The following is a 24,663-nucleotide window of genomic DNA, read 5'->3' on the forward strand; positions in this document are numbered from 1 at the left end:
GACGATATCCCACATGGTTGGTCGTCGCGTTGTGAAAAGTGTATATAGTCAGGGCGGCACCACCACGTCACTTTTCGATTCCCTTGCTGTATGTCACTGTTTCTGTATCACCAAGTCACATTTTTGTTGACTGACAAGGCCTGATATATCGACCACCATAATCGTCATCATGTACACCATTGTGACGATCGTGGTCGCTCTGCTGGCGATCATCTTCGCACAATCTATCTACAACTTGATCAACAATCTAAATGCCGCCCGGCGGTCGAACTTGCCACATTTCATTCTCCCCTTTGACCAAAACGCCTTTGTCTGGGTGGTAGCATCAGTCCCGCTCCGGCCATGGCTGAAGAAGAACTTGCCAGCATGGTTGTACCATCGCGTGGCGATGACTATCTACGGCTTCGAGTTCAGTGAGAAGCGTCGCATGCGCGATCCTACCTCGACGCCGCGTGCAGTCAACCAAAGGACATATGCCTTGGTCACCACTGGCCATTTCGAGATTAACACGCGAGACCCCGAATTGGCTTCGGAGATTCTGCGTCGACCGAAGGATTTCCAGCAGCCGGAAATTATCACGCTGTTCCTCAACAAGTTCGGACACAACCTTCTGACGAGCAACGGTGAGGACTGGAGCCGACAGCGTAAAATCATTGCCAGCGCAATCAACGAACGCATCTCCAAGACCGTCTTCGAGGAAAGTGTACAGCAGACTCGCGGTCTCTTAGAGGAGATTGTCGGGGATGCACAGTCCGCGGACACCACACGTATGTTTGACGCCATGAAGAAAATCACCATCAACGTTCTCAGCGGCGCCGGCATGGGTGCCAGGGTACAATGGCGAGAAGACGTCAACGAGAAGCCGCGGCCTGGTTACAAAATGACTTACATCGAAGCATGCAAGACCGTCATCAACAACATGAACGGTCCTATCATCCTGCCTTCATGGTTCCTAGCAAATTATCCATCTTCATGGCCTGGACATGATTTGTTCAAAAGGCTTAGTTACGCGGTGAAGGAGTTCCCCATTCACACCAAAGATCTCCTGGCTCAGGAGAAGGAGAGAGCAGAGGCTTCTGGTGGCGAGGCACGAAACAATATCATGAGTCAATTATTGCAGGCAACCAGCGCCGGAGCGGCAGAGAAGAAAGGTCTCACTGACGATGAAACTATGGGCAATCTCTTCGTCTTTACCGCTGCAGGATTCGACACCACGGCAAATACTCTTGCGTATGCGATCATGCTCATGTCGCGGTATCCCCAATGGCAGAAATGGGTCCTCGAGGAAGTCGATGAGATCATGCCCAAGGATGAAACCACGAAACTTGATTATTTGACCGTCTTTCCCAAGGCGACCCGAGTAATGGCAGTGCTATTCGAGACACTCCGTCTCTTCCCTCCGCTTGTCCACATGACCAAAGAGACCAAGACGGCGCAAACACTCACGAGCTCCGCCGGCACGTACTACATTCCTCCTAAGACGACTGTGTACGTCAACACGGTCGGTCTGGCGCTCGATCCGGAAGTGTTCCGCAACCTCAATTTGGCGGAGGGAGAGGTGCCAAGCAAAGACGACGAGCTCGCATTCCGCCCAACAAGATGGATCAACGCGGCAGGAAGCGCACAAACTTTCTTTCAAGCGCCGAAGGGCGTCTTCATTCCTTGGTCGGCAGGCCCACGCGTTTGTCCCGGTCAAAAGATGGCGCAGGTCGAGTTCACATCGATTTTCTTGACCCTGCTGTGGAAGCATCGGATCGAAGCCGTGCCGATCAAGACTGGGTCGGACAAGTCACAGGAGACAAGCTCCCAGGTCAACGCTAGATTGGAAGCGCTGATGTCAGACAGCAGCCCGATCATGACGTTGCAGATGAACGGTGTATATGATGTCGCAGATGAGGTCGGAAAGGGAGTTCCCATTCGCGTAATTCGCAGGAAGTAACGCGAGATAGAGGTGTGAGATGTACTGTATAGATCACCACTCAGTTCTTTTTACAGTTTCAACCGTTCCTTCCAGATTGTCGCCGTGTCTGTACGCGGATAACGACATCGTGCTATTTGATTAAGCTTTGCCGACTCCTTATTCCCGTTTTAGTGAGATGTTACTGATGCGCTGGGCAAGGGAGTTTCCGACCGCATCGATCGCTCCCTTGGGGCTTCGAAGAGAGATCTCCTGGGTAGAGGACGAGCGCTTGAACAAGACGATGTTGGTCCCGCTGTAGAGGCCGCCGATACCCTGCGAGACTTCGGCTTCTTGGATATAGATTCTACCCCACAGCTCTGACATGTACCAAACCCGGGCAACAGAGCTCCACTCGAAGTTGCTCGGAGGCTCAGCAGTCACTGCAGGTATCTCTACGTGTATTGTAGATTCTGAAAAATCTGTTAGCATCTTGACAACAAACTGAACCACAGAAGCACTTACGCAAGGGTTGCTTAGAAGCGAAAGATCCAGCGTTTTGAGAACCTGAACCTGGAGCTGTATTGGTGAGCTCAATGTTCGCACCTGGAGTGAACTTCCCATCATTATGTGCATGCATAGCCTGGTCAATCGACCTCGTTGTTTTTTCAGGAATCCCACCCCCGATTTTCGCCTCGTTTATCGTCTTGAAGACCGTAGACAATGGCAATGTTTCATACCAACTTTCTAACCATTCCTGCGATGGGCGGAATGGTTGTGATGTTATTGTCGAGACTGTCGGCAGACTGCTTGCCGACGTGGTCCGCGATAATGCCATGACTCGTGAAGCAGGCTGTTTGCCACGTGCTTTCTCGCTCATCTGGTGCAGCTGATCAGCAGACTCGTCGAGATGTGGTGTACCGTTGTGCATATCATTGTCGACGCCTTCAATTTCGTCACCATCATCGTCACCGATGTCGAATCGCTCGTCTTCTGGGACCTCTTCCAGTGTCGGTGTTCTTAATGCGCTAGGACTTCTTACGCTGTCCATCGAGGGTCCACGTGAGTAGCTCTGGCCATTTCCACCGTCAAGGCCGCGATCTTTGCGCTCCTGTCCTTGACGGTTGAGCTCCGCAAGCGCGCCTTCAATTGTGAGTGTTCTAAGTGCCTTGAAGCGAGCTCGACTGCCGACAAGAACTTCGACGAAACGCGGATTATCTGCAGATTTCCGAACGTGTTAATCCACGAGCTGCTAATAGCTGCTTGCTCTTGGCAAGATGGGTCGCCTTCCAGCAGTTTCGCGCTGCTTACCTTTCACCGTGTTGTCGAGGATGCCATTGATCGCATCGAGCAATTTCATGACCAGAGTGTGATTGTTCTCACTGGCAAGTAGGAAGCTTGGCGAGGAAAGGAGAGTAAATAGATCGATCATTTTGGAACTTGTAGCACGCGCGAGACCTCGCTGGTATGGTGCGATATTACTGATGATACTCAACAATGCTGGATACACTGCTTCGAGTCGACCTTTCGGCGTGGTGAATATCGTATGTATCGACTATGCAGCGATTAGTTCGTTGAGCGCTTGCAACATCTGAAGTCGGTAGCGACTTACGCAGATCAAGAAGTCTCCATATGAGCCATGGAAGTTGGGAATACGCATAACAGCTGGCAGAGTCTCGGAGTGCGCGAAAGGAGTGTTCAGCTTGGTGGCGAATGGGGCCTCGACGCTGAGCGTTTGCAGGGCGAATATACTCAATCTCAAAGTACCGTGCCTTGTGGAATGATCCTTTGCGTCCAGAGCGTAGAAGAGGAGAAGTATGACATAATCAAGGGCACCCCCTGTGTCGTTCAAATACCTGCGGAATCGTCTATTGCATTGCATGAGCTCCCATAGTAAGCTCAGCATTTCCGGAGCCCAAGGAAGCGCTTTGTCCTTGTTTTGAAAATAGCTCAAGTTGGCAGACGTCTGAACGCGTCAGCAAGCGTGCCAGGAGCGAGCAGACATTGGAACTTACAGATCGTATCGGATGCGCCAGCACTTGGCTCAGTCCCTGCTGGATGAATTGGAAATCGTCTGCGCGGTGCAACATGCTCAGGGCATGGCGAAACTGGTTGCGCTTATCGTTGAGCGGCGCCTGATATGTTACGAGCAGGAGCAGGAGCTGCAGCGCGTACATTACTAGTAGCTTCTTGGGATCACTTATTTTGGTCGTGAGATCGATGGGAATATTCCATGCATTCGGATTGTACTTCAGAACCTGGCATGATATTAGAGAGTGTCTGATTTGGTCGTCGCAGGATCACCATGCAAAGGTTGCATACGGTGGCTCGTTGCGACAGCACACATGCATGTTGTAGGGACGACGTACTGTGTTCAGCAAAGAGCATACTATGCCGTTGGTCACTCTGCTTTCCAGCCGGGTTGTCATCCATGTGAGAGGTTCCACATCGCAAGTCGCCACGGCACCTGGTACACGAAAGTTCAGCATTCCCCATTCATGGCCATTTGCGCTTGTGAACCTACTGGTCTGAGTATACATCGGTTTGCTGGAAAGCGCAATTAGGAGCCGCAATGTCTCCATCTGATGTTTCTCGTGTTCCTTCGTGCAATTCAAGCTCTTATTACTCCCTATTCCACTCTGCCAGACCTTCACCACGATCTCAGTATCCAGGGTGCCATCTTCCCGCACTCTTCGAGGGATGGCAAAGCCTGGAAAGAAGAGGTAATCGATGATAAGCTCAAGAAGTGTTTCGCCGATGGGTGTGCCGATAGCCTGCTCGATCTCGTCCCGCTGGAACTTTTTGCGCGGATCTAACCCATCGAAGTATATCGGTGTTCTGCCGTCGGTACCACCTAGAACGCGTGTGGGCCGGCGCGGCTTCCAGAAGAAGTCTTGCTGCCAGTCTTTCAAATGATCTGCTTCGTACAGGTATGGTAGCAGGCGCGTTAGAATTCGCATGCAATTGAGAATCTCGGCAACAGGCGTGAGTTGCGCATTGTCGGAGTCCTGAGGACGCTGAAACGCCTGTAGTCGTGCGATCGTTGTGTAAATGAGGGTTTCAAGGTTCTTTCTCGGTGCGATCTGGGTATGAAGTGGAGGTCGGAGGTCAACGGTGTTTCGGGTGAGCGCTCGCAAATCGTTCGGTGACCAAAGTGCGAAGACATCTTCTGCACTTTCGGGAAGAGTATAGAACTGCGACACAGCCAGTGAGCAACACAACCCTTTCCGTATGTCAAGATCGCTTCAATATCATCAGTCTGCGCCGGTACGCACCTGCGCCCACAATGGATCGAAGGGTGAAATGTCCTCGTCGCCAGCCAGCAGGAAGACGCTCTGCTTGAAAGCAAGCTTGCTTTCCGATGCGCCCATTATGACATTGCCGGGTGTCTGACGCTTCTAATCTGGCGAGGGATTATATATAAGCAAGTTGTGCTGTAGAAGAAAGGTCGCGTTCGCATCGGTGAAGCATCAGGTCAGGTGTGCAGAACATACATTGGTTCAGCCTTTAGCATCCATGGATGTGCATCACTAAAGTTACCTGGGCTATTACGTAGTGCCTCCCAGGGTTCGTCGAAATGGACCCTTCGAGTTCATCTGCAACCAGGCACCACCTTTGGTGAGCCTGGTGCAAATCATCAGCCCACGAACCGAACTACAATGTTCCTGTCAGTTCCTCAGGTCATTCCATGGTTGTCGATCAACGGCATATCCGGGTTCAAGAAACGTTGGCAGTTCCACCTGGGGGTCACGAAGCCAAAGAATAGAACCATTGCCAGAGAACCATGCTCGTCTTCAAACAGCTTGCTGTCGGCGCATAATCAACATTGGTTCTCTCATTATTGGAACAATTATGCAGGGTATGAAATTGCGAACATATGCGACTGATCGAATGGAGAAGTATTCTAATGCTAGCATTTCTGGTTTGTATTTCATTGGACTCATGCGGATCTATACTGTCTCTGCATGCGGGTATTGCAGCATCAAATCTTCAATGTATTTTCGGTCCTGGACGAGTGGGATTAAAACGCTGATCATAATTTGGCTCCCAAATCCTCGAACTCGGTAATATCTTTGACTGGTTGTAAGCCGGCACTCAAGGCCAGACTGGCCTTGAATGCCTTCACATCTGTGATGCGCACCGACACCCGTGTCGATGTCTGGTTTGATTCTCCAGCTGTCGTTGGCGCCGGAGTAGACGCATCGGTAGTCGTAGCGGTAGAGCTCGCAGCAGATGATCCTTGTGCGATGAGGTGTACAGAGACCTTGGCCCGCAGTTCTGAGCTGGGGTTGAACTTGAGGCGGAAGAATTCAATGATGTCGTTCTTGGATAAAGGCTCGAGGGCTTCGACGTCTCGGCGAACTAATTGCATGTTAGCTTTACAGAAATCACATTCACGTCTTTCGACCAGTCACAAACTTACCGAGCTCGAAATCAAAAGCCTCAGAGGTGATGTGGTGCCACATGCGACCACTCTCCTGGTTCAAGTTTTTAAGCTTTTCCAACCGCTTGTTGATAGTGCCGATCTTGTGCGCCTCAAACTCTTGCTGCGGCATCTGTTCAAGCGTGTTCGCGAAGCTCACAAGGAAAGCATCGATGCGCTCCTCGAGGAATGAGCACGGTTTCTCACTCTGGACCAGTATACGGTAGTGAGCTGCAGCGCCGTTGAACTGTGGTCCACCAGAGCAGATGTATCCGAGCTGCTCCTTGGTGCGTAGGGTATCAAATACGGGCTCCTCGAGCATCTGCGACAGAAGTAGCAGCTTTGCGCGAAGAGAACGTTCCTGCGGATCGCCGACATGAAGGATGTACTCGATACAGTGGTTGACGTTCTCGGGGTTTGCAAGCGTGCGCTCATATAGGTAGTTGCAGCCAGGTGGAAGGATGAGATTCCGGCTTGTGCGCCACTGCGCTTGGGGCAAAGGGCGCGGCTTGAAGACACTCTCTACCATGTCGCTGATTCTAAGAGCATCCTCTTTGTAGAGATTTCCATGCACAAGGAGTTCGATATGCATTTGCCGAAGGATCTGAGGATAAAATTGTCGGACATCCTCGACAGTCACGGCAGGTAACTCTTCCAGCAGTTGATGCATTGACCACACGCGTTCCTTACCCAGCCAGCGACTGTAGCTGCCGATCTGACGAAAAGGCTCCTGGAAGTCGAAGTTGCGTAGACCACGAACGAGTCTTTCTTTGATGACGTCAAATCGGTCTTGCTTAATCTCAATGTCACGCATCTCAATCAGTACCTTTTCGAGCAATACATGCATTTTGTCATTGTAACCGCCAATGCTGACAGCGAACGCTTCAGACATCTTTCCGATATCGTAACCGAGTCCAGCAAGCTCAGCATCGTACGCATACTCGATAAGGCTGTCGTTGACAAGTTCTTGATATAGCTGTGTAACGATGGAAGTGAAAGGCGTGTCGTTGATGAGTGGTGTTCGGAGCAAGACGTAGAGGTTCGCCTTCGGAACCCAGAATCGGTCATCCTTCTTATGCCAGACGCGAACATTCGCATCGTGTCGCACAAGTTTGGGATGGTCGAGGGGCTCTTGCACTGTCTTCCTTTCGACGTCCAACCTTTGAGGGACGAACTCGTTCTTGGCGGGCAAATGCAACCCCCTTGGCAGTTCGCTGGCAGGGGCTTGCGTGACTGCAATGAGCTTCTGCATAAGTCCTTGCGGTATCTTCTCGCACTTGTAATCCGTCCCATACCACTTCTCCTTCTGATCCCAATCTCCTGGGAAGTCCTGGCTAGCGACAGTGAAACGGAAGTTATCAGGACGAAGGGCATCCAGACCACGACGGATAGCCTTGGGATCGAATTCACGAATGAGAGACTGGCCACTAAGAAGCCAATCTCTGGGCAGCGGCTTCTGCATCACACCGCTGAGATGGCTTACTGTGCGAGAAGCAGGAATTTTCTGCATGAATTTGAAGTTCACCTCCGCGAGCTTTTTCTGCTCTTCTACGATCCATTCGTGCGGCTCTTGGCTTTTGAGCATAGCAATATACTGAAAGATCGCAACTACAACTTGCTCGTAGTTCTTGAGTCCTTCTGTCGTCAGCCGAAGTGAAATGGAGAAAAATGCAGTTCCGGGGCAAATCGGCGAGGCACCAGCGCTGAGTTCGTTCGCCCAACCCTTGACTTTGAGATAGGTCAGCAGGCTGCCAGGGCCTTCGTGGCCAATCAAGTGGCTGATGTAGCGGCTTGGTTGCGAAGCGAACAAGTCTTCCTCATCGGGGTATGGGAACGTGATGTCCAGTGTCCTCGTGTCCATCACAGGCTTTACGAAAATTTGCTGACAGAGCTCCTTAGCAGATTGGGCCACCTCCTCATCCCAACGAAGCTGGGGTAGGTTTTGATTTGGTACATCGACAAAGAATTCCTCGACCCATTGCTGTAGCTCGTCGAGAGACTCCCGACCTAACACCACAAGCTTCATTCTGTTTGCTGAGTAGTGCTTCTCGTAGAATTTGATGAACTCTTCCCGAATCTTGACACCTCGGGCGAGTGGCTCGTCGTGCAGCGTCTGATAATTTCCAGTAGAGAACAGATGGTATGGATGTTTGCTATTTGACAGGCTCTTGTTCAGTTGCATCATTCGCCAGGTATCGCTCTGCAGGTTCTTTTTATTCTCCGAATCCACAGCTCGAAGCTCTCGGTCCAAAGTATCCTCCAGAAACAGCGGTTTCACAAAGAATTGTGAGAAGCGGTCGAGAGCACCATACAAAGGAGCATCTTGTTTTGATATGGGCGTCTTGGCTTGGCTGCCGTCAGAACTCGAAGCAGCATTGCTCGCGGTGGACGTGGCGGAAAGCTCGAAGTAATAATTGGTGGATGTTGACGCAGTGAAGGCGTTCGAGTAGCCGCCGTACTTGGTCAGGTAGGCGTTGTAGTCGTTTTCTCCTGGATACTATATCAACTTTATCAGAAAACGCAGCTCGAAAGGCAAACGTCAATGTGCACTCACCTTTTCAGTTCCCATGAACAGGAGATGCTCGACCGCATGCGCCATCCCTTGCATCTCTTCGGGATCTGCCATACTCCCCACATTGACATCCATGGCAGCTGCTGCCTTGTCCGTTTCAGAATCATGAATCAAGAGTGCCTGAAGCTGATTACCCAGTCGTATGACTCGGTACGTCCTCGTGTCCAACAATGGCTTCTCCAGCTGCTCAGCCAGTCGCTCAGTCGCGACCGGCCGATTGTGTAGGACATGTTCCATAGTCGCAAAGACACGAGACCTGTTTATCATCGTTGCGTTGACAGCCTCTCTTAAGCCGAAGGTGGGAGATTTTCGCTGGAAGACTGAGTCTTGGACAGGAGCTGCGAAGCAGGCACGCGAGCTCGAGCTAAAAGCTGCTGCTGCAGTGGTCGTGACGGCACAAGATTTGTTGGTCGGTATTCTCGATGTCACAGCCCAGGTCTGCCTTGATACAGAAGGTAAAGCCGTCAAGCTATTGTAACAGTACGTAGGACCAGGACGGAGGCGGGAGAGGGAGCACATATACATTTAAGTCGGAAGTGCTTCCCAGGAGGGGCGGCGAAGGCAGCTGCGGCGGAGACAAAGCACAAAGCAAGGACGAGATGCGCGAATTCAGCGACCGGGACGCATATCTGGCAAGTGTTCACACGTGTCGGCCAGCAAATGTAAATGGCCAGGTCCAACCAACTGCTGGCTGAAGGCGGCGATGATGCGCTGTCATGATACTTAGTATCGCCGTCATCATTGATGAAGGGAGGAGGCAAGGCGCGCGCTGCGGGCGGCGGGCGTCAACCCAGAACGTTTCATGGTCAAACCGTCGACAAGCGGGCAGAATACAAGCGCACCGCCTCGCAGCGCCGGCGGTCATCCATTCGGGACGGGCGGCGGCACAACTTCAGTATTTGCTATTCAGTGCTGAACTACATGTACTCTACAGGGCATGAAAGGCACCTTGATGGACCACCGTCGCACATCGCGTTATTGGTCGAGTCGGCGAGGGTCAATACTTCTAAATAATGTAATTGTGTAAGGATGTACAACAATGGGAAGTATTGGTCATCACGGTACTCCTCTCGGGCTATCTATCAATTTACTCGCTATTTTGTGAACGCATCTTGATATTTTGCGTCTTGTTGCAGGTGTGTATGAGTTCTTGTTTCATCATCATTACTTGTGTACAGTGCATGTCGTAAGCAGCGCCAATACATGGATGCCTCCAGAATATAGCCGTATGCGTGACAAACCGAAGTTGTCTCCCAAAAAGGCGGGACACCTCTTCAAGAGTGCTTGGTGTCACGGCTGTGTAACAAGATCTGCTCGGATGTATGCTGGGGCTTCGCGAAATAAATTTGTTGTCTGATTATGAAATACCTGGAACGCTACACCAGGGTCGATAAGTCGTGGTGACTTCACGAAGTCCGAAATGCGGCATCAAATGAAACGGCAACTGGGAAATGCAGCCCTACCTTCAAACTGCCATCCAGAGGATTTCCTCGGGCTGCCTGCGTTCAATAATGGCTGCCGATGTATCTCTACGGCGTTGAATTATGATCCGAAGGTGCCGTTCAATCATTCATCGCTCTCGTCCGAGTCTGAGTCTGCTGGCAAATCATCATCTATCTTTGCCTTTTTGACGTAATCCTGCTGGTGTCCAGTTCTCAATGTAGTCCCTACTCGATGCAGCGTGCGTACAACCGGGGATTCGATAGCGGTCGTGCGGCCACTTTCTGCATCGACTGCCGACGCATCCAACGACGTGGAAGACGAGGCGGTCGGGTCAACTGCGCCATCGGCGGGGGCCTTGTGCAGACTTTCTGTGTCATAGGGAAGGTTGAGGCTTCGAGTGGCCTTTTGTCCCATGATGTTGGTGCAGTGTTCGTTCTCGACTCGAAAGAGCGTCCATAGTCCGCGACGGAAAACCTCGGACAAGGCTACCAGGAATGAAACGAGACTGGCGTGCTGAAGGTCTGCCCGGAAGATGACGTAGAAAATCCAATTGAATCGCAATATCGGGTCCACGACCATTGCCAAGTAGTACAGCCATGCTTGCTTCCTGTAGGACAATTGCCCACGTAGTCCGCGGTACTTTTTCTGCTTGAAATTACCCAAACCTGTTCGCCAAGATTAGTTGAGCTTAGTGAGAATTCCATCTGGCACACGCATGACTTACTCCAATCGTAATTGATGTCCCACACAATGCAATAGATGCTATTGATGGTTGCTGCCACGATGAAAAATACCAGTGTACCGGGGGTACGGTCGATTCGATATACTGATAGACTGACGTACTGCAAGATCGTGCAGCAGTATTTGCCAAAGTTGAACATATGCGGAAAAGCAGCTCCTGTGTTCGCATATCGCCGCACACACTGTATTGCACGCCAAATTCCTGGCAGGGCAGTGAAGAATCCGAGTAGCCTGCTTCTGCTCGATGTACATTGTGCCGTATCATAGGTGAACTGTCGTGCGTAAAGGCAGAAGAATAGCTCGATGTTGCCGAGGGAGTACGTGAGTGAGCAGAACATGTCACCCAGAAAAAAATCGCGGAATTCGATAGTGTAAAATCCTGACAGAGCCAGCCGTCCCTAAATCGTCGTTAGCCATGTTTGCCGAGCGCCCAGAGTGAAAGGCACTTCGAAAGTTCAAATCTTACCAGCGACCGCAGGAACCATATGCGTGTCTTGTAGTAAAACAGGCGGGCGGGAAAGAAGAACCAGCACGCCGAAAGTGCAAGGAGAACCACGAACCACCATTGGAACGTAACGTCTCCGCCTGCATCAATGCTGAAATTGAGCCACATGGCGCCGCCAAACAGGAAGAAAAATAATGCCGGGACTTCTGCCAGCTGCCGCCAGTCTAATCGCGATTTTGGCTCGAGCTCGAAGATTAATGGGTAATTGACCTTGTAGTGATCGAACACTGCGGCGTCCAGAACGAAAAGTCCTGTGAGTAATAACATGAAAAAATAGCCAGCATAGAGCTGCATCAGAAACGATGCAGTCTGTCGGCGAGGTGAATCTGGTGAAGTAAGGATCTCCGCGCCATTGACGAGACCGTAAAGCGCCATGAATGTACCGACGCCGAGCAGGAAGCAGGTCCTACCAACTGAGCCAGTGTAGTCGCTAGCCTTTGCACTTCTGGCACGTAATTTCGATACGGCAATTTTGTGGTTGCCTCGCTCGAAATATCGAGAGTACAATGACTCACTATCAACTATTAGCATTTCAAGCTTCTCCGACTTGACAAAGTACGACGGGTTGACATGTTCGTCCATGAATTTCGATTTCTGTCGTGAGCGTGCAGTCTTATCGTATTTCTTGACAATCTTCCGGAAGGCAGTGCGGTTGACCGTCGCATAAGATTTGATCAGCTCTAGATATCTGTAATACTCTGCAATCGCTATCTTCATCTTTCGCTTAGCAGTGTGATGAGAGACATCTGGCTGTCGGGTCCCGTAATCACGCTGGTCTGGTCGCGGATTCCAGATTCCAGTCGGAGTCCCCAGCTGCGCCATTGCCGTCGAGGTCTTGCCAACATGGCCAGTACGGACGCGGTCGAGCGTTTCTTGTGCGAAACCTACTGAGCTTGACAGTCGACTGCGGGGGCGTGATGGAGATTCAGGCTCATGCTCACGATGATGCATAAATGGGAGGCGGAAGCGATGGTCGTGGCCCCCAGTTGTCTCCCCTGCTGCTGCTGCTGAAGATCTTCCATACCTTTTCAAATGCTCTGTCTCCGCCAAACGCCGCTCTCGCATGATGTGCAGCTGCTCGCGGAGGATGGAAAGCTGTTTGACTGCATCTTCTTCCTTGGCTTTGTAGAAGGCGTTGATCTTCGCAAGCTCCAAATTGAGGAAAGCGATAAATTCGGCCTTCTTCGCATCCAGCTCCCGGTAAGCTTCAATCGCGATGTCGTCGAGTGGAAGATCACCTCTGCTCTTCGCTCCAATTTGTCCAGTGAAGGACGTGAAGGAGAAAAGACGTTCGGCAAGAGGTCTCGAAGCCAGAAGTCTTGGTGGTGAATTAACCTCATATGCACTTGTAGGTCGCTCTTGTTGCCACATGATAGCGCGCGGTGGAATTCGGTGTAATCCTCCCACGGAAGGACTGGACGGCTCGTCCTCAATTTCGTCGTGCAGTGGGACTGCCGGATTTGGGAGGCGCAGCGAAGTCGGTGACTCCTTCAAACTCAATTGGCTGTTATCATCCTCGTCACTGCCAGGAGGGCTTCCGATAATGCTACCATAGCTTCTGAGTTTCGGGGCTTCGTGCGGTAGGTCGCGGAGCGCGTCGCGCTGCTGTTCACTTCTCAGAGCAGTACGCTCGTTGGCAGCAGTGGCCGGCCTATTGTTTCGAACAGTATTCCGATTCTCGTTGGAAGCGATAGCTGGTGTGAAGTCGGCGCCTGTCGCTAGGTGCGAACGCAGAGGTTGGTCTGACGAATCACTCTTGGATGTCTGCACTGGCGGTGCATTGTCAGTCGTCCCACCTCCAAAGGTCTGACGTCGTTTCAGTAGCGCAGATACAGGCGCGTCGGTAAGAGACGATCCAGAAACCTTTGAGTCTCTGTTGGTCGGCGGGCTACTTGGAACATTCCGTACTGCCTTTCCGACTGCTTTCAGCTTCCTTTTGGCTTGCTTGTAGTCAAAGTAATTGGTTTTCCATTCAGGAATGGCCTCGTCGTCGAGAGTTTTGGCAAACTTCATGATGTCTGTAGGTCCGACGTTTGAAACGTGTTGCAGCGCTGGCAAGCAGTGCAAACATATATGTTTCTTCACGCATCGATTCGCATGTTGTCTATCAGACCTTGGGTCAATCGCTCAGCATGTCGATCGATGAATTAATCGCCCGGGTGATGGGTACCAAATCAAGGAAGCTGGCTGGAGCTCGGTTGTTGATAGGGTTGATCGAGCAAAAGGTAACCCCAACCCTACCGGAGCAAATCAAGGGAACCGCTGACGTTTCTCATTTTACAGTACCATTCGGCATAACTTTCCATGTATTCGACATGGCCATTATGTCCATGGCTGCATCGACCGCACAGCATGCGACAGCATTGCGACTTTCCCGAAGAGCAAGAAATGTCCACACGTGAAATGGAGAAATCTGCATGCCGTCACTTCGGCGACTTGTGAAGATTGTGGCCGGCATGTGAAAGACATTGAGATCATTCCTACTGTAAACCGCCGCGTCGTGAGCTGGTCTCGAAAAGAACCAACCCACATTGGTCATGGGCGGTAAAGCTTTTGTGAGAGCGGTCGCCGCCGGTCACTCTTCTCCTGCGACACCCCGGATGTCACCGGCAGAGTATTGTCATCTCGTGGAAATTTTACACACCCGCCTCTGTGTTACTTTTCCCGATCGGCACGTTACAACGCTCATCCAAGCCCCAGAGAAGACATCTCACGGCGACATCGATTTCCTCGTGTCGCGTGATGGGCAAGAAATTGATTACATGAAAGTGGCCCATGGACTCGGAGCCCATGCGATCATTCTTTCGACAGGGGCCTGCTACCTTGCATGTCGTAGAGATGGTCTGCGGAGTCCGAATCCTGCCATCGTGTTCACGGAAGTCAAAGGTGGACCGATTGTTGAGCAAGATGCTTCAGAAACCGAACCGGAAATTTATGCTCAAGTTGATGTCCGATTTATTGCGTCACAGGATTTTGCGTGGCACATGTTTACACATGCTTATGGCGGTCTAATTGCTATTCTTGGCCGCATGGCAACACATGCAGGCTTTCGAATCGATGACAAAGGGCTCTCAATACGCCTGCAGGCGTACGACGACACGAAGGGCCGCCCACATCTAAAGGTGCCTGCCACCTTGGGCTACTGTCTGCTGTCGAACGAGCCCGACAAAGTCATGGATTTCTTTGGTCTTTCTGTTCAAACCTACCACGAAGGATTTCCGACCTGGGAGAGCTTATTCACCTGGTTGACCTGCTGCAAATTCATATCGATTGAGGTGAATTCTACTGACAATGGAGCTAACGGCAAGCCGAAACCAGAAGCATACTTGCGCTTTTACAAGGACTGGCTGCCTGGATTCATCGATGATCAGAATCGGTTGAACAGCGAGTGGCACATATCTTGCGGAACTATCGGTGTGGTCGGTAATGAGAAGCAGCGGCAGATCTGGAAGGATCAAGCGCTTGAGAGGTTCGATAAGCTCGAGGAGTACACACAAGGCTGCGCGCATTTGGAACAGGAGATTGCAGAACAAACAGTTTCCCATTTGCTGAAGCCGATTGTTCGCAAGGCAACTGGCCTTGCAGAGTCGAAGCAGACGGAAATCTTTCGATCACTTCGAAGATGGGTTGCAGTGGTTGATGGCAAGCTACGCGTCTTATCCGAAAGTCACAGCGACCATGACTCTCAACTACGATACCTTCTTGCAGACGATACAAGTTCGTTGCTAGACCAGGACATGACAATGGATTGGATTCGAGATAATTGGGAGCTTGTCAGAGCTCTGGAACGCAAAGCTAAGCACAAAGGTACCTAGGTAGTAACTATGATGCATCACAAATTGGCAACGAACACAACATCTCGGTGAACCGCCATTGAAATGGATACTGGATCAAACACAATATGTCATGGCACAACTTCCACGTATGCTGTACTCGAAGGTAATTACTTCCGCGAGATCGTAGATCGTCGAAATGGTTGAGGGACAAGTTAGAGAAAATATTTCCCCGCTTGGCAACATCGAACCGAACAACTCCATTGCCTACTCGCAACATTTCCCTTGGCTGGCGAAAGTAGCTATTGAGATCGACGTGTGGATCACGGCGACGGGTAAATCCATGTTACCATGTCAATCCAAGCTCGTGGTGATCTACATCGGCGACTTCCATCACATCGGTCTCAGGAATCACAACCATTTTCATGGCCGAAACCGCACAATCATCTTGTACCTGCGGGTTGAGATTCTGCTAGATGCGCCTCAGGTAATGTGTTTCAGCGGTTCCCGCAGGAACACCTCTGTCCTGAGAGCACTGCCCCCACGGAGGAAACCATCGGCGGCTCATCGGATGCGTTGTACCGCCGCCGATAGGGAACAGGTGGTTCTCGGGCCCAGGACGTCGGAACCATCGTTTTCGGACAAGCCTGCGCGCGAGCTCGTATTTCCATTTACGTCAACAGACGACCGACGACGCATCATTTACATGTGCAGCAGGCACTATGCAACGTCGTTGATTACCGTGAAGGCGATGTTATCGGATAGATCATCGCGAGGAAGCCGTTTTCCTATTTTCCGTAGGGTCAGCAAAGCCTCGTGTCACCCCACTACATGCGCGGGGTCTATCGATTCTCCAGCCAGGTGTGACGCAGCGTCCGAATTCTTGTCTTCATCGAATTGATGCCTTGCCCACACAGACCACAACAATACCAGTCATAAGTCATATCCCGCGGTCGAGGAGTCAAAGTCATGTAGTAGTCACGTCATAGATGCCCGCAACGCTGATGAGAGGTCCCTGCGCTATTCGTCGTTATCACGAAAGGAATTTTCTTATAAATGCCTACGGAACGGCAGTTATCTGTCGCGAATTGATGGGAGGCCTAAAGAGTCTTCGGCGTCGAACCCCGCAAAACAAATCGCGTCATCCGGCCGGCTGCCCGATGCGAGCATTGACGGGATAATGACCTGTTCAGATGAATATGTGGAATATTTCGCTCGTGGTCACGGCGCACAGGGGCTCGTCAACGTGTCATGAGCGGTGAGCAGTCTGCCATACGTGTCCACGTAAGTACTGCGCACGAGAAAGGCGATGGTCATGATACGTCCTGGGGACGCTGAAGGCCTTGAAGCATAAGGAATGTAATGATTTCTGCACCAGGAAGGGCCCCATCGAGATTGACCGGAGCATGTTTGGAAAGCGGCTAGACGTTGGCAATATCTCTTCTAGTGCTGGACAACGAACAAAGAGATGTACAGTGTATCCCAAGGATGTTGTGCACTAAATTACTGACCGAAATATTCATGTTATTATTACTCTGGTCGGTCACGTCGCAACACCCATAGTTGGTTCAGATAGCACAGTTCCAATCCAGGCACATGATGTACGTACACGACGACAACGACCATGCCATGAAGAGGCTACATGCAGACCCCTCACGGCAAGTAAACAATAGCGTTCTGGCCGCGTACACGTGCACGGTATTGCCATTCGCTTTCGCTCCGTCACTGACATCTGCTTTGCCCTTGTCTTCGATATGAAACATCGTGATGCGGAGGAATAGCTCCACGGATGGATTGTGGAACCAATCTGAAATCTGAAATTTGTGAAATAACCTTGGAATGGAGAGGAAACGGCGATTGATCGGCTCGATCTCGGATCTAGCAACAGATAAACGGGTGGCCATGCGTTGTGTCAATCTCCCACCCGCTCTCGTCATCACTGCTCGCCGTCACGATCTAATCTGCAGCATCATCAACGAAAACCATTGGGAAGCGTTGTTCTCGAGAAGGGAAATTTCCGGACTCATCATGACGCCCGATGTCGTGAGCTTTTTGCTGCTGCTGGGGGGCGCGTGCCGCACCAAGACTACGCTGGTGACTCTGCAAGTGAAAATATTATGTAAATTTTTGCACCAGGCGGACACGTTTCGACCAACAGTCTTCTACACCGCACAGAAACGTGCGAGGAAGGAACCTCGTCGGTCATTTACTCGCTTGCTTGGCAGTCCGCTATCGATGGAGCGATGAAGACAGCGCATACCCCGATCTCGCCTCGCCACCACCATCAGGAAAGGACTGTCGTTGCGAATGTACAAGTACTGTATGCATATTTGACGGAGTTCCTAGGAAGAAGAACTTCTTATCTCACTTCTGTATCAGAGACGCAACGAGCGCGCTCCGAGACCGCAAGCGGCAAGCGGGCCGTTTGGAGATTGATGAGTATTGCGCTCTATGGGGCACTGTAGTTGCGTTCCTCGGGAATATTTACGATAATGCACACTAGGCAGGCGTGGAGCAATTCGACGATCATTTATTACACCTGCATCAACATGTGGTCTACATGAACGAGACGACATGGGCATGCAAATGCTAGTTGCGGGCGGCGATGTTTCCTCCGCCATAACATGTGCAGAATTTGGCTGTAGGTGTGCTACAGGATCTCGTTCGTCACCAGCAGCTCTTGATGATCCGCTCCGCAGGCCAATAGATGCATCCTGCAGTACTAATGTTCATACCTCCCGTGTGTGTTGTCTCGCATGGATGAGGAAACCGCATCAGGCATTGCTATAGAGTCCATGGCATAGAGTTTTCGGCTCCGCCGCCAGCTCTGTTCGAGGTCCCCTCTCTCTTCGTACAGTATACGCCGTGCTGGATGATCACGATGCTCGCCCCCCAATCGTCAGCAGGGCGTCGGCGATGGCGGCGGCGGCGGACAGCACGAACTCGCAGACGGCGCTGTTGTGCGACTACAATAGCGAGACACGGTACATCACATAGATGGAGTGTGTTGCGATGCTGTTGTACAGACTTAGTTACTCTTACATATCCAACTGCAGTGTATCATCACGACAACATGGACCATCAAAAGCCTAACACATGTCCGCCGCCGTAATAAAGCTTTGTGTCGGGCTGCATCTGCATGGATTAGTCGCTTTCTTCAGACGCCTCGAGCTCTTTCTAGCTGCCGAGCCGCCCGACGTTCTCACCTATTCCCCTTGACGACATCACACAATTACCCAACAAGGTTGGCCGATCCAGCCAAGTTCGGGGCGCGCGCGTGTGTATTCTGTTCTGCTCTGCTCGCCATGGCTGCCAAATGATCAATGCGAAGAGCAAAGTGGTGGTTTCTGCGTGTGGGTGTTTGCAGACGGGCGTCTCACAATCACCTGCCCTCACTCATCATTCATCGCACAGACACACTCACACCTACCTAGTACCTAGGTATATTGACAAACCATGACACACACATACATTGTACAAATCCCAGTCAATACAGCACCTATCTTGCTCACCACGACGCCGGCAGAGATTTCGGATCTACTGTACATACCTGGATGCTTGACCAGAAACCTGCCTTGCCGCTAGTGCTTAGTCGCACTTGTAATATGTAATAATTGTAAAAAAGCTCCAGGTGCAAGCTGCGATCCCTATCGGACGGCTCGTGTCTCATTATCCAGCTTGCCTCGAACAGGTCGTTGGCTACATCGCTGGCGCCTTCTTGATCCCACTCCGGCTCCAAACCAAACCACCCTTGACAAACACCGGATCCTCTGCTAGCTAACAACGTGATCTCCACAGAACCGGTGCCGCCGTAGAAAATTTCACGGTAACCATTGCGGTGCAGCACCCACATCGTGACAAACCGCAACTCATCTTGCACCAGGCTGGCCGTGGACTCTAATAACAGAGCTTGAACACCAACACTCCTCGCGACTGCCGCTATCTTGGATTGCGTGTTTCAAAAACGCCCCTTGTTTCGGTTGACGTCTTCTGTCGAGATCCTCCACGTCGTATTTTCCGTCATCAACCAATGCCGCTCTTGTAATGAACGCGAAGACTGTTGCCACCATCAACTCGACCGGAAGACAGGCCGCCTCGTTCGTCCGTGCCGCGTCCGCCGTCGGCTGGCGAGTTCGCGCACAAGTTCGCAGCAATGAGGGTCTCGTCGCCGAGGAGCTGGCGGAGCTGCCGAATGTCGAGTTGATCGAAGGTGACCTCACCGGACCGAATCTCAAGAGTCTACTCGCCCGCCTGTTCGAGGGAGTCAAGATCGCATTCATCAATACCACGCACTGGGGAGACGAGGTCGCTATTGGAAAGGCATGCGCAGAAGCCGCCAAGAAGGCTGGCATCACCCACTACATTTACTCTAGCATGCCGGACCACTCATCCTTTGGCAAAGACTGGAGAGGCTTGCCATTCTGGTCGACAAAGTTCGCAATCGAGAATTACGTGCGTCAGATAGACATTCCTGCAACGTTCATCTACACCGGAATTTACAACAATAATTTCACTTCGCTTCCCTATCCACTTTTCCAAATGGAGCTACAAGAAGATGGCAGCTTCGTTTGGCAAGCACCGTTCCATCCTGATGACCCACTACCTTGGCTTGACGCGGAACACGACGTAGGCCCAGCTTTGCTACAGATCTTCAAGATGGGCGCCAATCACTGGAAAGGACAAAGGTTGGTTCCAAGTCCGCACTCCCAAAGACACAATTTGCTGACTATGTCAAAAGAGTGACTATCGCTTTCGAGAAGCTCACACCACCTCAAGTTTGCGCTAAATTCGCGCGAGGTGTCGGACGACCTGTCCGATATGTCCACGGGCCCGTCAAAATCGCAGTATCGACACCCAGCGGCTATCGCGAGCACCTCGAGATTCTCCAAGAAACGCTCGGCTGGAAACGCGCGCCGTACTTTGGACCCGACCTTGAATATCCTAATGAGGGCCGGAGCGTTTGGGAGGGATTCCGCAGCATCGAGGAGTACGCCCAGGAAGCATTTCTAGACGAAGAATATGCCAACGGGCTCCGCTACATGGTCGACGAGGACAACAACTCTCGTGGCGAGACCAACGGCTTCGGTGACAACACTCCGCCGGCCACGCCGGGAGGCTCAAGCACACCCTTGCGCATCGCTGGAACTCACACGCCGTATGCTCACCCGGAGAGCGGTGCTGGCAATTTCTTTGTGGGAAGTTGTTGATCGCAAAGTGAATTTGGAGGGGACACGAGAACTTTTGGAATCATTTTGCTTGACTCAACTATGCAACTTGAGCCGCATATGCGTTGCAACAAGCCGTGGTCACCTTGACTTGCTGTACCTCTGCGCTATGCTACGACGAATTAATGGGGAACCAGGGCGACCGCGCGCACTCTCCTTTGGGAGTTGGGTTTGTTGATTTGGCGGCTCAGCTGGCCAGGAAGGAAAAAGCGTGGTGATTGGAATCTTGTTCGAAAAAAGCTTGGAGTTTGTAATGCGGGCCTGCTCTCATGAAATCATCTTGGCGAGTGGAGATATACTTCTCATCTTGGTTTCAGCGAAGTTCCTGTGTAATCGCAATAAAGAACGAATGTTGGATTCGACTGTCGAAAGCGCCATAGAGATCGCAACCGGACGACTCAACGATCAGAGACCCTTGCGTTCGGCATTAGTAGGAGAATGATTGTTTGGTGTGCCGACACGTGTCCCCATCACCGCAATTATTGGGAAACGTCAGGAAATTATTACTTTTGTGATCCTAGAATGCTATCTGCAGGCAGCTCCTCCGAGCGACTTGTTCGTTTGATCATGATATCATGAGAATTCGCATCCGTCGACTCATCCTCTATGGGCAGCCTCATGCGCATCTTGCGCGCAGGCAAAATTAATTCTTCTGCTTCTTACTTGAAGGGCCAATGTCGCTGTCACGCTTGCGACCCTTGCCGACCAAGGCGCGGATGTCCACCGGCTCGCCCTCATCATCATCGTCATCCTCGTCGTCGCCGTCCTCGAATTCCATGTCGGACATCTCTTCGATCTCCTGCGACATCGTGAAGAACTTGATGGCATTGGGCCAGATGTCGTCCGCAAAGCTGATGGCTAGATCCTCACCGCTCTCGTGCACCTCAACGTCCGAATCATCCTCCTCCTCGCTTTCCTCCTCCGGCACATCCACCTTCTCGCCGCGCTTGCGTGCTGCCTGGCGCGCCGCCCACTCCTCGTTGGCATTGGCCGATTCCTCTGCGCTGACCCATCGTCGTGTGCTGACCCAGCCGAAGAAGGTGAAGAACGAGGTGTTGGCACCGTTCCAGTGCTCTGTCTTCTCTTTCAAAGCATCGTACTCGGGAATGTCCTTGGCGGTCATGTCACCCTTCTTCTTGCGCGCCTCGAACAGTGCCCATGCACCGTCGGTCAAGCCTTCCGTCAGGTCCTTGCCCTCTTTCCATGTGATCTTGACCGGCTCGGAGACCAGCCCAGTTGCGCCGTCGCGCGCGCGGCGGTAGTCGAATTTCTTCTCTAGTACGGTCTCTTCAAACTCGTCGTTCGGCTTGAAGGTGAACTTCAGCGTGAAGCTGCGGGGAGATCCGTTTGAATTGTTATCGAGCTCGTGGCGAATTACGTCGATGCTTTCAAGGGATTCCACGAAGATTCTAGAGTCGTTGGGCTGAATGTACTGATCGACTTCGAGAGGGCTTTGCTCGATGACGAGAGGCCAGAAGTTGGGAATCTTTGCAGCGGCCTCGGCGCGCTTGGCGTAGAGCTCCTTCGTGAGACCATATTGCTTGCGCACTATTGAGGAGTCAGTGTTCCGTTACCATGCGCGGAGACGGCTAGAGTGTGATTACAAATTTCCACATCAACCTCTTCGAACTGTTCCTCGAGCAGAGCGAGGTCTTCGTATGAAACTGGAATTGCGTCTTCGGCCATGTTGTGGTGTATACTTAGATATGTTCAATTGTATCGCAGTTGTATAGGTAGTTAGTTGCTCGCACTCGAAAATGAAAACGAATCTTAACACAGTCTTTGTCAATTCTTGACGCTCCAAAAAATTCGCGAAGAATAAATTCCGGAAGCTTTGAAGCTCAAAACATCATCATCAGGGTCCAAGTGCTGAGAGCGACAGTGATCCGTGCCCGGTAAGGGTGTCACACAACGGCCCACTCTTCTTGCATTGAGCCCACCCATTATTACGTCGTCCTTTCTCCTCCAACACGGGAATCTGAAAGACAGCCTCCGGTATCACCAGCCGCTGTGTTACGAGTACAAAGAGATGCGGAGTTGGAAGTCATAAAATTTCATTCGCATATGCTACGTAAAAGGGTCATTCCACATGTCATCGACCAAGGTAAGAAAGCTCGAAATATCGCGCAGGTATGTACGTCAAAAGCGTGACGACGAAAGTCATCTGATTGGCGACGTCACCGCCGAAATCACCAATGAGTCCGCCCAATGGTCCAACGTACCTACGAAGAGAAGAGTCAGAAGAGCTGGTCAGGGTATTGGAGGGTTGTGAAACGGAATGGGACTCACCATGATTGAACCATGCCCATGACCCAGGCAATGACCCCGAGAGAGAATGCAGCAAACGCAGCATAGCCCCTGGGCAGGCGTGCAGGATCGTTCCAGCCGTCAAGATCGTAATTGCCAAAGTCGGCTCGTCGGAACAAATAGTGCTCGGTGAAGACGATCACGAAGTAGGACGTGCACCAATATCCCAGAAGTGCGAGAAAGTTCTCCAGGTAGGTCAGCAGGTCATTACGGCCGGCAAGTGCCAAGGCGATGATGACACCGAAGCAAAGAAGCGTCCAGAGGAAGCGTGGTACCTGCGCGCAGGGACGCGCGAATTGCTGGCAGGAGATTGCGGCGGAGTAGGTGTTGATGATGTTCATGTTGATGCCGGACAAGACCAGGAGAACGAGAATGAGTTTCGCGAATCCAAGGGGATAAAGCATCTCCTGAACCAAAAAGCCTAAGCCCTGTTCGCCATATACTTGAGCCAGATCTATACGAGTGTTGAGCGTAGAAGCTACGACAGCCCCAGCCACCATAGCGAAACTGGTGGGTAACGCGATACCCAGTGCCGTCATGATGAAGATCTTGGTGCGATTCTCTTTGACTGGGTAATGTGCATAGTAGTCGGATGCAATGGTTGCCCAGCTGGCAGATGATCCGTACACGATCGCGAACAGGCTCAAAATGGTCCCGCTAAGGGTTGCGCCAGTGATACGAGCCGACTCGTCCATGACCGCATCGTTGGCGTATCGACCAGTCTGGCCGTAAATGACCAAGAAGATGACAAGGTAAACAAGCCAAGCGTATCGTTCGTACACCAGAATGGCGCGCAGTCCAACAACACTGATGGTCGTTGAACACACTGCAATGACGATGATACCTACCGCGATTGATATCGACCCGTCAGACACGGCAGTCAGTGCCAGACCACCCGTAATGCAGCCGACCGAGCTCCAGCCGATCTGCTGAATAGTGTTCAGGAGCGCTACGATCTTATTGGGGTACCATCCCATGCTGAAGCGGCCAATAGAGATTTGTCGCAGGCCAGTCTGCGGACCCATTGTCGCGCAGAAGCCGCTCACAGCACCACCCAACAGCGACGCAAAGACAATGATTAAGATGCTCTGCGTGAGGGTCAGGCCGAACTTCCAGCCTAGGAACCCTGTCGCGAAGCAGCTCAAGTTCATCGTTCCACTGGCCCATAGACAGAACATGCTCAGCTTGGCAGCCCATGAGACAGGCTGGCGCTCCTCGGGAAGCTTGCGCACGATGGCCTCAGACTCGACGCCGAGTTTCCTATCCATCAGCGCCTCGAATGCACGCAGGCGGGCCAGGATGCCCCGCTCCTCTTGAACTTCTTGCCATTCTGGAGCAGAGCTGTCGCCTTCGCTGGATGAGCGGCGAGGATTGATGTCGATGCGGGTCGCCTCAAGCTTCTCCGCTGCCGTCAATGGGCGTTGAGGTCGCGGAGTCTGGTCTTCGAAAATCTCCTGCGGGGCGCCATGAGGCACTGCCTTTTCTTCGTCGAATCCCATTTCCCTTATTTGCTGTGGGCTGGCACTTGCAAAGGTGCTTCTTGGGATTGACGTCGCACTTTGCAAGGTGGGATCACATGTGATCGGGCAACGTCTGCAATGCGATCTCGAATGTAATCGGGCAACTGTCAGATTCTTGTACTGCGAGCGTTGCCCAGATGGTTGGCACAGTCGCCGGCCGCCACGAGGGATGCAGCGTGGAGACGGAAACTAGACCCAGAAAGGGAAAAGTGAGGGCGAAGATCTCGAATGCTCGGGCCAACAATGCCAGCTTATCT

At 51.8% G+C, this 24,663-nt stretch overlaps 10 protein-coding genes across 10 annotated transcripts; 4 read left to right on the forward strand and 6 right to left on the reverse strand.

The window, feature by feature from the left end:
• Window positions 1-169: 169 nt before the first annotated feature.
• K489DRAFT_319456 (cytochrome P450) lies at window positions 170-1,939 on the forward strand (the record flags this gene model as incomplete). Its single annotated transcript, XM_033601390.1, has 1 exon — window positions 170-1,939. One exon carries the CDS (start codon window positions 170-172, stop codon window positions 1,937-1,939), a length of 1,770 nt encoding a protein of 589 aa, XP_033459807.1.
• Window positions 1,940-2,077: 138 nt separating this feature from the next.
• On the reverse strand, window positions 2,078-5,268 carry K489DRAFT_318710 (uncharacterized protein; the record flags this gene model as incomplete). Its single annotated transcript, XM_033601342.1, has 8 exons — window positions 2,078-2,340; window positions 2,471-3,115; window positions 3,209-3,452; window positions 3,510-3,863; window positions 3,913-4,155; window positions 4,267-4,364; window positions 4,422-5,091; window positions 5,173-5,268. 8 exons carry the CDS (start codon window positions 5,266-5,268, stop codon window positions 2,078-2,080), a joined length of 2,613 nt encoding a protein of 870 aa, XP_033459808.1.
• Window positions 5,269-5,930: 662 nt separating this feature from the next.
• Window positions 5,931-9,159, reverse strand: K489DRAFT_319689 (LuxS/MPP-like metallohydrolase; the record flags this gene model as incomplete). The annotated part of the gene is made up of 3 exons (XM_033601404.1): window positions 5,931-6,259; window positions 6,321-8,817; window positions 8,875-9,159. The coding sequence occupies 3 exons, from the start codon at window positions 9,157-9,159 to the stop codon at window positions 5,931-5,933; spliced, it is 3,111 nt and encodes a 1,036-aa protein (XP_033459809.1).
• Window positions 9,160-10,182: 1,023 nt separating this feature from the next.
• K489DRAFT_216261 (EXS-domain-containing protein) lies at window positions 10,183-13,714 on the reverse strand. The gene is made up of 3 exons (XM_033599699.1): window positions 11,543-13,714; window positions 11,060-11,474; window positions 10,183-11,000 (listed from the first exon to the last, which is right to left on the reverse strand). Exons 1-3 carry the CDS (start codon window positions 13,592-13,594, stop codon window positions 10,459-10,461), a joined length of 3,009 nt encoding a protein of 1,002 aa, XP_033459810.1. The 5' UTR covers window positions 13,595-13,714; the 3' UTR covers window positions 10,183-10,458.
• Window positions 13,715-13,879: 165 nt separating this feature from the next.
• On the forward strand, window positions 13,880-15,729 carry K489DRAFT_380154 (uncharacterized protein). The gene has a single exon (XM_033604821.1). The coding sequence runs from the start codon at window positions 14,119-14,121 to the stop codon at window positions 15,394-15,396; it is 1,278 nt and encodes a 425-aa protein (XP_033459811.1). The 5' UTR covers window positions 13,880-14,118; the 3' UTR covers window positions 15,397-15,729.
• A 1,632-nt stretch (window positions 15,730-17,361) lies between these two features.
• K489DRAFT_380156 (uncharacterized protein) lies at window positions 17,362-17,741 on the forward strand. Its single transcript, XM_033604822.1, has one exon. The coding sequence runs from the start codon at window positions 17,383-17,385 to the stop codon at window positions 17,599-17,601; it is 219 nt and encodes a 72-aa protein (XP_033459812.1). The 5' UTR covers window positions 17,362-17,382; the 3' UTR covers window positions 17,602-17,741.
• Window positions 17,742-18,126: 385 nt separating this feature from the next.
• K489DRAFT_401336 (uncharacterized protein) lies at window positions 18,127-19,207 on the reverse strand (the record flags this gene model as incomplete). The annotated part of the gene is made up of 3 exons (XM_033607018.1): window positions 18,127-18,320; window positions 18,779-18,791; window positions 18,905-19,207. 3 exons carry the CDS (start codon window positions 19,205-19,207, stop codon window positions 18,139-18,141), a joined length of 498 nt encoding a protein of 165 aa, XP_033459813.1. The 3' UTR covers window positions 18,127-18,138.
• A 191-nt stretch (window positions 19,208-19,398) lies between these two features.
• K489DRAFT_388686 (NmrA-domain-containing protein) lies at window positions 19,399-20,561 on the forward strand (the record flags this gene model as incomplete). Its single annotated transcript, XM_033606434.1, has 2 exons — window positions 19,399-20,039; window positions 20,093-20,561. 2 exons carry the CDS (start codon window positions 19,399-19,401, stop codon window positions 20,559-20,561), a joined length of 1,110 nt encoding a protein of 369 aa, XP_033459814.1.
• Window positions 20,562-21,222: 661 nt separating this feature from the next.
• On the reverse strand, window positions 21,223-22,265 carry K489DRAFT_409900 (uncharacterized protein; the record flags this gene model as incomplete). Its single annotated transcript, XM_033607640.1, has 2 exons — window positions 21,223-22,127; window positions 22,184-22,265. The coding sequence occupies 2 exons, from the start codon at window positions 22,263-22,265 to the stop codon at window positions 21,223-21,225; spliced, it is 987 nt and encodes a 328-aa protein (XP_033459815.1).
• Window positions 22,266-22,611: 346 nt separating this feature from the next.
• Window positions 22,612-24,566, reverse strand: K489DRAFT_356818 (uncharacterized protein). Its single transcript, XM_033602545.1, has 2 exons — window positions 22,869-24,566; window positions 22,612-22,801 (listed from the first exon to the last, which is right to left on the reverse strand). Exons 1-2 carry the CDS (start codon window positions 24,383-24,385, stop codon window positions 22,672-22,674), a joined length of 1,647 nt encoding a protein of 548 aa, XP_033459816.1. The 5' UTR covers window positions 24,386-24,566; the 3' UTR covers window positions 22,612-22,671.
• Between the last annotated feature and the right edge of the window lie 97 nt (window positions 24,567-24,663).

The sequence above is a fragment of the Dissoconium aciculare genome (genome assembly GCF_010015565.1).
Source record: "Dissoconium aciculare CBS 342.82 unplaced genomic scaffold K489scaffold_6, whole genome shotgun sequence".
Lineage (NCBI taxonomy): Eukaryota > Fungi > Ascomycota > Dothideomycetes > Mycosphaerellales > Dissoconiaceae > Dissoconium > Dissoconium aciculare.